At 40.4% G+C, this 16,970-nt stretch overlaps 1 protein-coding gene across 3 annotated transcripts in view; it reads left to right on the forward strand.

Annotated features, from left to right (window-relative positions):
* The window catches only part of flt4 (fms related receptor tyrosine kinase 4), a 46,322-nt gene that overhangs the window by 5,751 nt on the left and 23,601 nt on the right, over positions 1–16,970 (forward strand). The window contains exons 2-5 of one of the 3 annotated variants that reach the window (XM_039813547.1): positions 10,116–10,212; positions 13,511–13,785; positions 16,298–16,437; positions 16,535–16,700. In XM_039813547.1, coding sequence (XP_039669481.1) covers positions 10,116–10,212; positions 13,511–13,785; positions 16,298–16,437; positions 16,535–16,700 — 678 coding nt within the window. Of the gene's footprint in view, positions 1–10,115; positions 10,213–13,510; positions 13,786–16,297; positions 16,438–16,534; positions 16,701–16,970 lie in introns of those variants that run through there. The other 2 variants (XM_039813549.1, XM_039813548.1) reach the window with 2 other exon arrangements.

Here is a 16,970-nt window from a genome sequence, read left to right on the forward strand (position 1 = left end):
CGCCGCATCCTTAATTTCGCAACCCTCCTCTGGCAGGATGTTGGAAAGGCCTAACTCCCCTATTAGTGGAGAGGACAGGGACGTGGTGGATGTCATCCTACTCTGTAGTAACAATGAAATCAAAGCCTGGCTGCCAGTCAGTCCGTCGCCTGGCTTTGGCCCGGCCTTGTGTCCAGATGACTCTTTCAGAGTGAGAGAGAGAGGGAGTATGTTATAGCATGAGGCCGGCTGACTCCACATCCAGAGTGCAGGTCTGCTTCATGGCCTGCATGGCCTCCTGTCCTTCGCCGGACATACAGGGCTATTTCAGAGTTTCCCAGCCTTGGCCCTTTGCCAGATACTGTGTCACTGAAATAACTAGCTGCACTGTCACTTACATGTTTTTTTTTTTTTTTTTTTTAAAGTGCAATACAGTTCTAGTATGGAATACTTTTGCTGTCTCATTCAATTGGGTTTAACTCTGTGTGATTTGTGTCCATTGAAGGGGAGTCAGAGCTGAATATACATGCATAGGCATTTATACAGCAAATAACCACAAAGCAACAGCACAGGTACCTAATTACAATTACTATATCTGTGAAAACCTGTGTCTGTATTTTTGAAGGACGCCCACGTCGCATCCTTTCTGCCAAACTATTTGTTTACACAAGGTTCCTCTTTTCCTGTTCCTGTCATGTGACTGATCAGGGACAAAACTACAGAGGAGCGAGGAAACACTAACGGCAACATCTCCTTCACCGTCCATGAAAAAGGGAAGTGGGAGACGCGTGAACGTGATAAAGAAAACAGGAAATTTGGTCCCAGTGAAAAACATTGCGTCGCTTTTTTCGCACAAGCTTTAATGTGCCCTGTGTCGTAGCCCTCGTCTTCATGTGCAGCTTTGATGCTCTCGACTCCTGCCTGCCTTGTCTCTGTCTGCTTGTCAGAGAAGCTTTACATTTTTAACGGGCTTAGAGTACCTAATGGCAGCTTGGCGTCTTCCTATGCATGTGTGTATGATTTATCTTTATTCAGCAGGTGGCCTCCATAGGCTGGGGCAGTCCAGTTTCAGTACTGCCTGACTGTGACAAAAACATCAGCATTAGCCCTGAACAGAGCTCAGCAAAGGATAAGATGAATGCAAATACGCAGAGGCATTTAAATGGGTTAAAGATCTACTATATCATTTATATATCACTGTTCTCCCACTTACTAGAGCAATTCTACAGTTCATTGTGCCATAAATCCTCACAAAACAAGAACATTTGAATAGAAAATAGAATTGCCTCTGTAACTCTACAAAGCTTTTAGTTGGACATTTTTGAGGCCACACTGGAGTGCTACATACATACACTGTCTGTTTACCCACACACACTTGTAGCCATCATCAAGCAAGGGAACAAGGGATTTGAGAAGAAACTCTGTTTGACTTGTTGTGACTCTACTGCACTTTTGAAAAAAATAGGCTGCAGTATTTCACCATTTTCTATATCTTAAAGCATACCTTCAACAGGGTGTCCAGGACCCCTAGGGCGTCCTCATAGTCAATGCAGGGGGGCCTCCAAATTATTGTTAATTTTTTAACGTTTTTTTCAATGAATCCATCATATCATTAGCAAATATAAATCCCCACTGAGGATAGGCTCACTTACTGGCCTAATAGGTAAGGTGATCACTAAGGTAGCCATCCACAGATACAGTTAATCCGGAGGATTTACTGTGCCACATGTAGGTTGAAATGAAAACATGATTTATAAAATCATGCCAACAATTATAAGGCTTATTTTCTTTTATGCTAAATTTTTGTGGGCATTTTAGGCCTTTATTTCCACAGGACAGATGAAGACTTGAAAGGGGAGAGAGAGGGTAATGACGTCGAGGAGTAAACCTCTATATATGTGTGCCTGCTCTACCAACTGAGCTAACCTGGCCACCTAAGGCTATTTTAAAAGCTTAGTATTCTCTGCACTAAAAAAGGTATGCCTAAAGGCTTTAGGCCGCCCTCCACGTAATTGTAGGCCGAGTTTAATACGCAACTTAATTTTATACAATATATGTAGTAGGGGGTCCATGCTCCGTCTCTCTTTCAGTTAAGGGGTCCTTGGCTTAAAAAGCGTTGAAGACCCCTGTCTGGAAATACACATATCACACTAGAGTTAGATGAGAAGATTGATACCACTCTGCTGTCTGTATATTAAATATATACCTACAGCCAGCTATCTTGGCTCTGTCAGAAGGTAACACAATCTACATACCAGCACCTCGGAAGCTCAGCTGATGTTGTTTTAATCATAGAATCCACATCTAAGTCTCGGGAAGACATAAAATAAGCATAGTTGCCTAATTGTATCTAATTATTCCTTTTAATTTGGAGGAATTTTTACTTTGTACCCTGGCTGGGACAAAAAGGAGATATTGTGGTTATGCAGGTTTTTCTGTTAAATTATTTTCATATTTTACAGCACTTGAACTGTTGCAAAGCTCTTACATGCAGCAGTCATCTGCCCCTCTTGGTATTTTGGCCCTTCAAACATAAATAAAGAGCTACTGCTGATGTTCCTCTGGCATGCTGTTTGAACACTTCAATTGCCAGTCGCACATCTTTCCTCCCCTGTCAACCAGGTATGTGAAGCTGACACATCAAAGTGCAGCCTGATGCACAGCCTGAGTGAACAGGCACAATTGTCCTTGAAAAATTCGGACTCCTGGCACTTTTCTCACGTATACATCTGGCACTTCCATCATGACAGAAGCACACAGCACACAAAATGCAGAAAGACCAGCTGTGTGACCCCATGTGTCTAATGTGGCCATCTCTATATGGTTGGCATGCTTGCACTTTGTTCCTCATCCTTATCTGAATTACATTTTACCTACCAAAGCACTTATCAGCCCCTCTCTTTTATTGCTGTTTTGAACAAATATCGGCCTGAAAGTTGTGCTTAGGCCATTCAAACCTTAATGTTTGCCTGACAGATCTAGCTGGAGCTGGTGCAGGGTACACACACATGGCTCCCACAGTGAGAATGGCTTTTCACAACAACAGAGAAAGCACATTTCACAAGAGCGATGTCAAGTTTTTACAAGGGCATGTTCAGTGAGCTGTTTCTCAAAGACAGGACTATGTCAAATGAATGCCAATGAAAAGTTCTTTTTTTAAATTCAGTAATTGCTGAATAATTTTTGACAGTCCCCAGTGATCAGTATGTCAGACATTGTGAACGCAATGAGCTCAATTACAAGGTTTATAAAGTCTTCAAGTGCTTAAAACATCTAACATTGGCTTAACAAGATTAACAATTTACTGCCAGAGACTGTTAATGCAGCGTTTTATACATCTAAATGTGTGTTTATGCCCTGTGTAATCACACGATAACAGAACGAGTGAGTCAAGTGTGGAAATATCCTGTTTTATCTTTGTAGGTTAAAATGATGCTTTTTGTTGGTTGAAGCTCATCAGCCGAGGCTGCTGCTTATCTCTGCACCACCAGCTGGAATGCATGGGAAAAAAGGGGGAACCAAGTTCAAATATTGTTTTGGCTCTCTGCCCCCTGTTCACATTCGTAAGGTGGTTGCCAACAAGCCAACCACCATCCATTTGCGTTGTCAGGCCAAGCAATCATTCTGAATAGATAGCTGTTGAACTTTCAAATGTTAGCTATAGAATAAGGATTTGAATAATGGGCCATACGAGTGATTTTGCATGTTTTATCTCACAACAAGTATACTTTACATCACTGCTAACCATTTTCATACCATGCTGTTATGTTTTCATTTTTTAAATATGTTTTTCTGACCTTCCAGGCAGCCAATGGCTTCCATTAATGTCTGTACTGTGTAAAAAAAAAATCTCTTTATTATCTGCCAGTGATATGTAATCTGTGTCAGTATACATCAACTTTGCATTTATTTTTGTCAAAATTACATTGTCATTATGAGTTTTTTTTCACATCAATCTTCACTTTGCAATGATAACAACACCCTGACAAAAATAAATGGAGGCAAGATGTTTACTGTGATGGATTACACAACTTAAGCAGTTCACTGATTGACTTTCATATCTCACAGAATGTAAAGTTAATATAAACTGTAGCTAGGGAGCTTATATAATAAATGAAAAAAGTCTTAGTTTTAACTCAAGAGTGAACTTAAAACATGTTGTCGCAGTGTACACTGACACTGTTGAGCCAGTCCTTTTCTTTTTGAACAGTCTCCCTTAACCAGAGTTCACAGCTGCAGCTCTGCTTACTCACTGTCCACCTACACAGCTGTTTGTGCATCGGCTAAAACGGCTTATACGATATACATATGGAGACTCCCCCCCCCCCGCTTCACTGTTTAATGCATATTAAAATAAATGAGCTGACTGAGTGATAACAGTCATAACAATCTGTCAAGAGACGCAGCATGAAAGGTCATAGCAGGAAAACGTGTTTATTATCATGACAAGATATGCTATCAGCCATGAAATTCTATGAATTGATGTGTTTGGTTTTCTTTGGCATTCGCTTTACATTGCTGAACATTGGAGCAGCGTGTGCTTTTAATTATATTTGACAGAGGGCAAACAATTGCTAATGGGATTATTATGTTTTCTCAAACCATTAATGTAGCTGACAGGATGACAGGCCTCCATATCTGGTGTCTCACAGTTTGGAAACATGATGTATACATTATACAGCACATCCATATGGAAGATATTGACATCTGGCAAAAAATATTTTCATCATTGTGAAACATGGGGAAAGAGCTAGCAGCTCCTGGAGAATCATGGGTGAGACTCACCAAGGCGTAGAAATGCCCCTTCATACCTCTCATCAATCTCGAGTGTCCAAACAGCAGAGAAGTCAGTGGCTGTTTTGGCCAGCAGCCATGTGTATCACATTAAGTTATGACTTTGCGGCACCTCCTTTGGCAGTTATGAGAGAGCCACTTAGGATGCCAAGTGATGTATAAGAGATCCAAGTAATGTGGTGCACATTAGCCTCAAACTCGCCCTGGAAATATAGACCGTGTCAGGACTGCTGAGCTCACTGGGCACCAGCATATTTGTCATGAATTGTATCAGTTTGAATGATCTGTGTTTTGCTTGACTTCAAAGAGCTTTTTGCTTTGTGTCTCCATGTGGGTGTAATGTCCATCTCTGCCCTCTGGTGTGAGACACTCTTGCTGTACTGTGATAGACACGATCAGTCTATCTTGCTATACTTGAGCAATTCAAATAGCAGAAGCTGAAATCTTCCCTTTACAGTAAATACATATTTTTCTCTCCCAAAATACACCCCCAACATCTTTATGTCTCGTCTCTCTTAGAGCATGCCAGTCAGTCATGACATTTCAAAGAGATTTACAATTTGCATCCTGTCTGTCACTGTGCCATCTCTCAACTGATTGTGAGGGAAGCATCAATCATTGAGACTCAGCTACAGTAGCGATTCATCTCAGAGCATATCACTCTAAAAGAAAAATCATGTCACTACACATCAGCCTGTACTCTATATTCTCTTTATATTTCCCCATATATCTCAGAGATCTTTTCAATTCATGTTGTGTTTACTGTTGAATATATACTATATATAAATGTCTGTCTTGCTGTGCACTGGGAAGTTTATCCTTGGACTTTGTGTTAAAGTCACAATGGGTATCATTTTGTTTTATTACAGCATATGTTTTAGTTTGTAGAACAATGTAGAAGGAATCTGTGTGGGTGGCAGCGTGTATTGCAACAATGTCTTGTTTGATATTATCACTCTGTGATATTATCACTTTTGTTAGAATTTCTTTAATATTACACACAGTGTAAAGCAACAAGTCCTCCAACCTAAACAACAAAACAAGTATTCTTTTCAATGCCTTCCGAATTTGTCCATAAGAGATTCATATGGAGGTTTTCTGATGTGCCACCTCTATGGTTAAGGTTTGGTCAAGTTTAGGCAACTAAACTACTTAGTAAAGGATCGGTAGTTGTGGTTAAAAGAAACCGCAATGACTGCTGGTAGAGAACAGGATGCAAACAGCAGTTATCGGCACACTTTGTATGCCCCAACCATCCACCCTGACCTCCTTTTTGTTTTGTGGCACTTCAACAACATCCCACTACTTCCGCCTTTGCCTTCATATACTTGTCATTTGTTGTCATTATTCACAGCCTCAAGAGGCCGACATCAGAAAAACAGATTTTAAAGGAATAATGTTGTTTAATGTTGCAGTTGTTTTAAAGGAATAATCTCAAAGATTTTTATTTAAATAGATGTCTGTTAAGTCCCTATCTATCGCCGAATGAGGCAACACAATGGTGATTGAGCCTATGGCCCACTGATGAAAGCCCTCGCGTTTGCAGTATTACGAACTGGGTGTTTGTGGCAACATTCCCTGGAAAGGGCAGAGGTAGTCTCGCATTGTCAGACCTTCCTCCACAGTGCCGCGGAGAACAGTCTGGCTAGTTCACACAGCATTCTGGGATGGCAGAAAAACGTGCTCTGGTTTATTGGCATTTCTTTAAACCAATCGCAATCATCTTGGGCAGCGCTAAGCGCCGGACGGAGCAACGGTGCCTCTGCAAAATAGCCTCGGGAAGGAAATTGGAAACAGAAAAGTCAGATTCGACAGATAGTCTAGCTAGCTGTCTGGATTTACCCTGCAGAGATCTGAGCTCTGTTTTGGTTGCCTAAAACTCCTGGGGGAGATTTGTTTCTCTAGCTGCAAAATGCTGCACTATGTTCACCAGCTAATCACTAACTTTGTCTGTCTGCTGTTAGGTGCAGGGCAGGTAGCCTACAGGGTGTTTACCAGAGCTTTTATCACTGAAAACAGCAGATGAGAGCTGTGAGAGTGAACAGAACACACAAGTCGCAGGCCAGAAAACCAAAACATTGTACTGAAAGGAGCTAAATAGAGCTGCTAGAGGAACTGCAGAGTCAAGTGATAATTCATATAACATATCACAGTACAAGTACTTTTAATCCATTTTTAATATAAAAATACCAGATTAGTGCAGCTTTTAAGTTGTTGTCAATTCTGATTCTACCTCTCACACTAAATTTGTCTACTATTTGAATGTCATAAGATACAAGCTCCCAGGCTTTTACATAGCTCTCCATCTAAAGCAAGAATAGTCAAGCTGTCCTGACAGGAATTTCCTTTCACACTTTCCCCTTGTCTTTAGCTCTTGGGGGGCCCTGTGTATATGTTTCTCCACTGTTTTGGCCTCAAAGCATTTCAGGTGTGAGGAAGAGTGGACAAAGCTGTGTTCTGTTGCAGACGGGTGGGGATGGGACTGAAGTCGGTGGTGGGTTCACATCTGAGCTGAGACAATATGTTGGGAAAACTTTGCTTCTCCTCTGGGACAGAGTTAAAGATCTCTGAAAGAGTAAGGAAGGAATACCCTGCTGGGAGCCAAGCTGGGAACGATTCATGCACTGCCACCACTTCTCACTTCAGTGGCGTAACATGTTTGTTTTCCGTCACCATCCCGATATTAGCTTTCCTAGTTCACATGCATACACGTGTTATTTTGTGGTTTTAAATTAGCATGATGTCACTTTTAATATCCGAGCAAAGACACAAAACAGATCTTGCTTGATGGTTTTGTTGTCTCAACTGTGATCCCCAGCAGAGATAAACTATGACATTTGAAATGTCAATCAATATATTATTAGCATGACAGAAAGTAAGAAGTTCAACACCAGTAAAGCACATGTGAAGAGTTCAACTTTTAGGGAAATAAACTTATTATTCACAGAGCCATTTTTTTATTTACATGCATTCTTCTTCCTTGTCAAAACCTATCCCCTGCATTACCCACAATGCAACTTGACTGCAGACAGTTTGGTCAGATATTTGGGCGTGTTGTTACATTACATTACATGTAATTTAGCTGACGCTTTTATCCAAAGCGACTTCCAGTTAAGTGCTTTTAACCCTGAAGGTGCAAACTCCAGACAACAAGTAGCAAGTGCAAGTACATTACCTTTTTTTTTTATGTTTATCCGAGGTGTAGTCGGAAGAGATGTGTTTTTAGCCTTCGGCAGAAGATGTGTGGGCTTCTGGCCATCCTGATGTCAATAGGAATAGTGTTGTGCTCATGGATGTATAGGTTGTGCTGGTATAGCGGCTTCTGTAGTCTGAGCTGCTAGCCTCAAGCAGAGATGAGGAGCAGGTTTTTATCAGACTTTGCACAGCTCCCTCTGGAGACACGGAAGGCTTGATACAACTTTTTCACACCAATAAACAGACTGCGCTGTGTAAAATCAGTGGAATTTGCATAACAGCCCCCCTAAAGCTCACTTATTAACATGTATTAACATATATTATTAATATCTTGTTTGTTTAATCCCTATAAAAAATGGTTAGGCTGGGTCTTGTTTTCACTGTGAGGTTGCCGCCTCCTGTAAAACCATATATACATAATATGGATTTATATTAAATCGGTATATATATATATATATATATATATATATATATATATATATATATATATATATATATATATATATATATATGAGCGTACAAACAGATATGAGAGTGGTATTAATCACTTTGAACTCTCGGCAAGAAAGCAAATAAGAATATTTTCCAAGATGTCAAACTATATACTCTTTAAAGAAGTTAATAAAATGATATAATATTGACATGACATGCTAATGAAATGAACAGTATAAACTGTATCTGTAATCCTTATATTTCTTGGAAACCCTTTCTTCATTTTAATGAATTCGTTCTCGTTCAGAGTAGAGGTTGAAAAAACAAGAATCTATATAGCAGAATGCCATGCAGCAGGAGAGTGGCCGTTATTATTGTCATGTCTTAGAGAGTGTTCCAGTGAAGTCCTTATAACAGAAGTAGAAATATACAAGTCGTGTCAAAGGAAGGCCATTCAAAAATAGAAGGTTTTTTTTTCGACCTTGCTGTGTAAAAGTTTACTTTACTGTATTCATGACTGAGCACTCAAAGTTGAGGCTGTCTTTGAGTTTCACTCTGTTTGCAGTATTGGAAGGAACCGGGGCTGATCAGTCTCCTTCCAATGGGATCAGCCTTTACTGTAAACACGATTAACAAAATATTTACATGAGAATAACCTTGCTCTATTGTGCTCCCTGGTCAGCAGGATGTGCTGGAGGAATGAGGCTTGTGTACAAGAATGGCAGCTGTCCGGAGCTCAGGGTTTTAATTGGCAGCAGGTCATGACTGACTCTTGTGAAATCATTTTTGCTGCTTCTCCGCTGCCGGTGCTGTATTATTATTATTATTATGTATTATAGCCTGAAGTCTGTATTACACATGCTTGAAGATGTGTGAGTCTGTCACATCGAAATGTCTATAGAAAAGAGAATAATGATTCAAATAATCAATGTAGGCTTTCAGTTGCTCAAATTGCTGCTGTATTTGTCCTTGGATAGTTTGTCCCGCTTTGTTCTCTCTGCTGGGACAGTGCCACCGTATAGTGCGTTAAATACAGCACACGTATCATTTTCAAACACTGATGTGAAAAATGATCAGAATTTGCTTTAATAAATGCAAAGAAAGCCTCTTCATCTTCATACACCCGCTCAGTCTGTGCTATGTGTGTGTGTGTGTGTGTGTGTGTAAATGTGTGTGTGTGTGTGTGTGTGTGTGTGTGTGTGTGTGTGTGTATTTTCATCTCAAATGATATCCAGGTGGGGCATAAGTCATGATGACACTTTTATATATGATAGACTGTAGGTGTGGAGTCTGACTAAGCGCTAATAGCACCCTGAGGGGACTCTGGGACGGTAATGACATTCTAGACCGGCCACATTAACCAAGCACAAGTCAGCGAAGTGAATGCATTGGTAATGAATCAAGGGCAAATGGTCTTTGTGGCTTTTTCAGAGGGGAAGCAGAGAGCTTCGAGCAGCATTGCCTCTTGAGTGGGCCATGGTTTCTCTGCCTGGGTATTTCTCTGCGTCAGGGACCGAGTGCTTTGCCTGCAGATTGCCTTACAGCTTGTAAATGTAATGAACAACATGCTATCTGAGCTGCTGTCGTGTCAGATTTCAGATTGGGAGATGTGTTTAGGAGATTCAACAGCCTAACAGCAGCTCTGTAAAAAACCCTAGGTCCTGACTGACCTGTGTAACATGAATCTAATGCAGTTGCCGTGTTCGCTCCCTCAGGTCTGGTAATTGGCTTTTCTATGACTCCGCCCATCCTTGACAGCTCCAAAGACGACCTAGTGATTCCAGTCCACGAAACACTCACCATTACATGCAGGTATGTGTGTGTGTATGTGTGTGTGTGTGTGTGTGCTGCTCTGGTTTGGAAGTGTGTACGTGCAATTGTGACTTGTTTGTTAATTCAGGCTTCTTATTTTTTCATCATAATGACCCAAAAATGCCAGAAGACGTTAATATATTGCTGTGGTGGTATGTGATCAATCAATCAATCAATCAATCAATCAATCAGTCAACCAATCAATCAATCAATCAATCAATAAATCAATCTTGACAAGTGATATTTCTTGTCCCTTTATACTTTTAATTCAGAGAGAAATATACTTTTCACTCCATTTTATGTGACAGTTGTTACTAGGTATTATGATTATGATATGATAGATGATCTTATAAAATATGGTACATTATTCTGGATTAAACTACCCAATGGTATACACTACCGTTCCAAAGTTTGGAACCAGCTGTTCCATTGATGTTTTTTTCTTTCCTTCAATAAAGGCTATTTTAACGATATTTTAAAGATACAAAACTATAATTCAGACACCAAATGTATTATTTGCAGATTGTGATACTAAACATTGTAGTAGCAGTCCAAGTCACATTGATGTATTGACCATGTCTTATTATTCATGTAAACCCCTGGACTCAGAGTGACTCATGCATGACACTGAATATGTGCAACATACAAAGCATCTCTGTTCTCTGTGCTAGTCAGACTTCAGGGGCACAGTCTATTGGTTTCTTTCACCAATGACTGATTTCTTCAATTCATATTTAACTGTTGCCCAGAAGAATCTTTGTCTCTTTCTGCTCTTTTAGTTGTCAGTCTGCTTGAACCATTCTACAGCATTTTGTTCTCCATATTTGTACACATAACTGTCTTTGCAAACCCTTTATACACAATAATAATAATATCTATTTGTAAATAGGACTTTCTGCAACCTAAAAGCATGAAAGTCCATACACATATATATAGAGTAGTCCTCTCAGTCCTCTCTGACTGTGCCCAATCAGCAGATGAATCGATAATGAAAATAATCCCTAGTTGCAGCCCTATATTAAATAGTTAAAATGAACGCCACCTCAAACAACTACATTAAGTTCTGCTTCATGTATCAGTAATACAATCAAATTATAAAAGCTTAAAACTCACAAGGGTCTTGTTTTTGCATTGCGGACCTTTTATAATTCAAGTACATTTTGCTTGTAATGCGTTGTTTCTTTTACTTAAATTACTTTATATTATATTTTAAATATTTTAAATGCAGGACTACTAATTTTACAGGGTTCTGTTGCTATTTTACTCTAAATAGATCTTCCACCATTAATACATTATTACAAAACAATGTCAGTCCAGTTTTCACTGGATTTTGTATGCATTGTGCAAAAATGTGTATGGGCTTTAAATCAATCATGTACAACATACAACAGCATTTATCCTTAGACCCTGTGGAAAAAGCCAGTAAAAAATACACCCAAACAATGGGACTCTACATTTTCAAATACATATGTTCTATAAAGACACAGATGTGTTTTTGTTTTAAAACACAGCCAACACTGATTTAAACTGAGTCCAAGTGAGATATGAATTCACTCATAATAACTGTCCTTTATCCTTATGAGATCTCTGATGCGCTGCCTGCTGCCAAGCTGTCACTCCATTCAACTTTTTGTTTCTGCGGTATAAAAAAAAAAGATATCTTGGAAAAGATGATAATAAGTTTGGAGATTTACCAATACAGGTCTTATATGGTCGTTTGTATTTAAACCTCACATGGCCAGCACTACTGAGAATCTCCTGGGAGAGGAAGTCAGTTTTGAGTAAATCTAGTCTTTACAATGTACAATTTTCTTGAGTCTAGATAGATAGATACAATTTTTTCAAGGGTTGGAAAATTACCCGCAGCAGAATACTTTCATTGCCTTATGGATTTTTTTGCAGTCATTTCCAGTCATCACATTTTGGCACTGTCTACAAATGTGGACATTGTAGTTGGTGGAGGCAGGTGGTGAAAGCATAGCTATTATGTTTCAGGCAGCCATTATGAATCCACTCAATCTTGCTCCTAAAGCCTCCAGGTCCAACCATAACTGAATTTATGTGACAAAGCACCAGTGGTGGAAGAAGTATTCAGATGCTTTACTTAAGTAAAAGTATTAATACCACACTGTAAAAATACTCTGTTACAAGTTAAAGTCCTGCATTGAAAATGTTAAGTAAAAGTATGTAAGTATCATCAGGAAGATGTAGTCATTGCAGAAAAATTACATTTTAGAAACTGTGTTTAATGATCTAATCATTTCAGCTGGACTTGTAGACCATTATATTGTTGGATAGTTTAAAGTTTAAAGTAAACTACATGTGTTTTGTGTGCAAACATCTTAATGTGTAAAGTAACTAGTAACTAAAGCTGTCAGATTAATGTAGTGGAGTAAAAAGTACAATATTTCTCTCTGAAATGTAGTGGAGTAGAAGTAGAAAGTTGCATGAAAAGAAAAGACTCAAGTAAAGTACAAGTACTTCAAATTTACAGTACCTGAGAAAATTTACTTAGTTACATTCCACCACTGTAAAACACAAAGCAAACAGGGATGTGTGGCTGCATGGAGACATTTACAGCAACACACACACACACACACACACACACACACACACACACACACACACACACACACACACACACACACACACACACACACACACACACACACACACACACACACACACAAATAAACATGCACACACTGGTATCCACTCACATACACACTCTCAACTTTACAGTTATTATCTATTACGTGACTCGTAGTTTCATATGTAAATATTACAGATACCAAAATACTTTTGATTTTTAACTTAATTTCAAGGATTCTGTTCACATTTTTTCAAGTCTTCAACAGTTTTTGAACCTATCCTTTTATTTCAAATTGTACCTGTGGATGATGATTTATCACCCTGAAGCTAGGGCTGCACGATATTAGGAAAATATCTAATTGCGATTATTTTGACTGATATGATATGATTCACGATATTGGAGGGAATGATCATTTTTGTATCATTATTCTCATTTTCATTTAAAAATATAAAAAAATAAGTGTGATTTTTTTGCAAGGATCTGTACCAAACAAAGATTTTTTCTTCAGTCTGTAGGCTGGGATGTCTCTGCAGCACCACAATACTTTATTTTAGAATGGTTTGACACATATTTTGCCTTTAACAAATATTGCGCCCCCCCTGCGATTTGGATATTGCACTAGTTCATATTGCGATTTCGATAAAATTGCGCCCCACCTGAAGCTCATACTAACGTCAACTCTGCCCCGTGTCCTGGCCTCCTCAGGGGACAGCACACTCTGGCCTGGGCCTGGCCTGATAAGACTCTGGTGGGACAGGAGCTCAGTGACCGTCAGGCCCAGCTGCCGACCACCAGGGCCCCGGGGCAGAGGATCGCCTTGGTCAGCGAGTGTCCGGGGCAGCCCGGGAGGCCGTACTGCAAGAGACTGGTCCTGAACGGGGCGCAGGCCAGAGACACGGGCTACTATCGCTGCTATTACAAGGATGTCAAGGCCATCATTGTCGGCACCACTGCTGTCAGCGTTTATGTCTTCGTCAGGGGTGAGTCGCACTCCCACCAACCCACACACACTGTACACTATGCTGACGCTAGGAAATGAAAATTGAAAATGTAGCCAGGAGTTTTGCTTTTCTATTTAGAAATCCATTTCATATAGTAGTGAGTCTGAAGTTTGTGAGGGCCATTTTGCTGCCAGCTTGTTCTGTGTTTAAAAAGAGCATGTTTCATCGCCTGCCTGCCTGACCTGGTCTGCAGCTCTTTGGCTTGCTTGTGTGGACTCTTTAGTCTTCAGTTTCTCCTTTCCATGGGAGGTTCACAAAAAAACAACAACATAGTTTTCCTACTGAAACAAATCTCCTGTTTGATTATGACTTCAATATCAAAGCAGCCACTTCACAACTGGCGTTACCTCAGAAACGCCCTGGATGCTGGCGGGATTAATGTTTCGGAAATTAGAGATGCAAAGTGTTTGATAGAAATTAGCAGCTCATTGCCTTTTCTAATTCGAGAAAGCACATGTTGTCATATTTATATTGAAATATAGCAGCAGCTCTCCTTTACTTTACACGAGAAGAGACTTTTCAGACTTCGCAGTGTCAAATCTGATAAGAAGAGCACAATAAAATATGTTTTGCTACCTAAGTTTTCTCTCCTGGTTTAACCGTGTCTTGTATGGCATTAGGATTCAGAGCCTTCACTCCTACTTTCTTGATTTGAGCCAACTTTAAGACTCTGAGCTTGGCCTTAAGGGTTTGCCTCTTTACTTTTTTCTTGCCTCGCTCCATGTGCTGTGGGAGAAAAATAGAAGTAGGAGTGGATAAGGAGAGTGGGAGAGAGACAGATGATTGTCATGTAAGGGAATGTAGCTGACCAGTCCACTCAAGTGAAACGACTGTTTATCCTCTCTGACAAGGTGCCAAAACAGTTTCCACAGATTCTACCAGGAGGCTGATCAGAAGCAGATGAAATCGCAGCCATAAATTAGACCCAGCGTGTGGCGGGATGAGAAGAGACGCATGTGGATTGAGTTAGACAGGCAGACGTCGCACTTTTACCCTATCTCTGCTACACACGATCATCCAAACACTCAAAACACGTGACTGTAGTGTGCATGAATGTACTGTATGAGTATAAGCTCTCTCTCTTGCTCACACACACACACACACACACACACACACACACACACACACACACACACACACACACACACACACACACACACACACACACACACACACACAGGTTTGTGGCACTATCTTTGTGGGGACCCGTCATTGATATAATGCATTCCCTAGCCCCTTACCCTAACCTTAACTGTCACAACTAAATGCCTAACCTTAACCCTTACCCTAACCCTAACCCTAACCCTAACCCTAACCCTAACCCTAACCCTAACCCTAAAACCAAGTCTTAACCCTCAAACAGCCCTTTAAAGTTGTGGGATCCAGCATTTTGGCCCCACAAAGCTGTCGGGACCCCACAAGTATACTGGACTCCCATTTTTTGGAACCCACGAATATAGTTAAACAAGAACACAGACACATGCACACACACACACAGACACACACACACACACACACACACACACACACACACGCACACACACACATATATATATTTATATATTTATATAAGCTTGTGTAAATACTATCTCTTCTGACACACACCTTTTCACCCAGGCTCATATCCCTGATGGTTTGCAAACTCTTCTTGCCCCGGGCGTGACATCTCCTCTTACAAAACCAATTGCACTCTATTACCTGCAGTGATTTATTGTGAAGAACTTTAACTGCGAGGATTTGTGTATTATTTCTGTTACCTGTGTGTATTTTGACCATCAAGGGGCAGAAATATAAGCCTTTCGATAGGACCTATTGTTTGGCCTTGCTTGCAGATGATTGAATTCATAGCTTTGAGTGAGGGAGAAAAAAAGTATTACAAAAAATAAGAACTCATCGTGAGAAAAAGAAAAAAATAAGAAAAGAAGCGAGCAGTCACACACCATCTTTGGCTGCTGTACAAAAGTCGCTGGTATTGATAGGAAAGCTTGAGAGATAAGCATTTCTGTAATAGTGTGCGCTCATTCTGTGGGAATATAAGACTTTGTAGTGATAACAGCTGCAATGTAAATTTGTCACACAATTGCTGTGATGTCCCCCAAAGCCCTCCTGTGACAGTAGCTTTGAGTCACAGACAATAGAAAGGAAAATATCAAGGTGTTAAGGGAGAAACACAGGACAGATATTTTTCCACTATCAGAAACTGTAGCGCTGTTTAGAGGAGGACTAAACCCCCGGCTGTCTGTCTCTCAGCTGACATGTAATCACAGTTCTTAATGCTATTTACTGTGTGGGGGACTGGCTGAACTGTTGCATTACATGGTAATTATTGATAAACTCCACATATGACGTGTCTTCGGGGGTCATTATCAGGCTTTGAGATATGTGGCCGTCCACTCGTGAAGTTACCTCAGTAATAGCTGCCATTACACGGGCTGGTAGGCTCATCATCAGGGTTACACTTTAACAGCTCCCTGTTTCTATTACCGCCCAGACCCCGAGCAGCCCTTCCTCAGGAGAGGCAGCTACAGCGCCCAAAGTGACCTAGAGACCATTTTAATGACTCGCTTCTCCACCCACGTCATAGTGCCATGCCTGGTCACCGTGCCTGATCTGAATGTCACCCTCCACACGGTTTGTACTCACCACAGACACTCTATTCCTCCAATTGAAGCTGTCAAGCGATGCTTTGATTTATGATTTTTTTTTTTTTTTTTATGTGTCATCTCAGTATCCCTCGCCTCTGGAGACAAGAGGGATGACATGGGACAACAAGCGAGGCTGGTCCATTCCCAGGCAGATCGTGGACAGCGTGCCGATGATCATCGGAATTGTGTGTGTCGCCACGCTGGGAGACAAACAGTATCAATCTCCCAACTACCTGATCCATGCAACAGGTACAAAAAACAAACTTCATATCTGTGCTACCTCCCAAGGTTTAAAGAGTTCAGTCTCCTCTGGCGTTCCAGCAAAAACATCGAGGATCACACAAACCTTAACTTTAGTAGTTACAAAAACATAACCGGCCCAGTACAAATATTTAAATTAGATTTGAAGCTCTACTCTTGTTGAAAGAGAAATTAGCAAGGAAATCAAAGGTGGTGCTCGACTGACTGCACTGCCACCATCATTCTGCATGGCAGCCAGTGAGCCAATTACGCCTTAAT

Source organism: Perca fluviatilis, chromosome 10 (genome assembly GCF_010015445.1).
Source record: "Perca fluviatilis chromosome 10, GENO_Pfluv_1.0, whole genome shotgun sequence".
In the NCBI taxonomy this organism is placed as follows: Eukaryota; Metazoa; Chordata; class Actinopteri; order Perciformes; family Percidae; genus Perca; species Perca fluviatilis.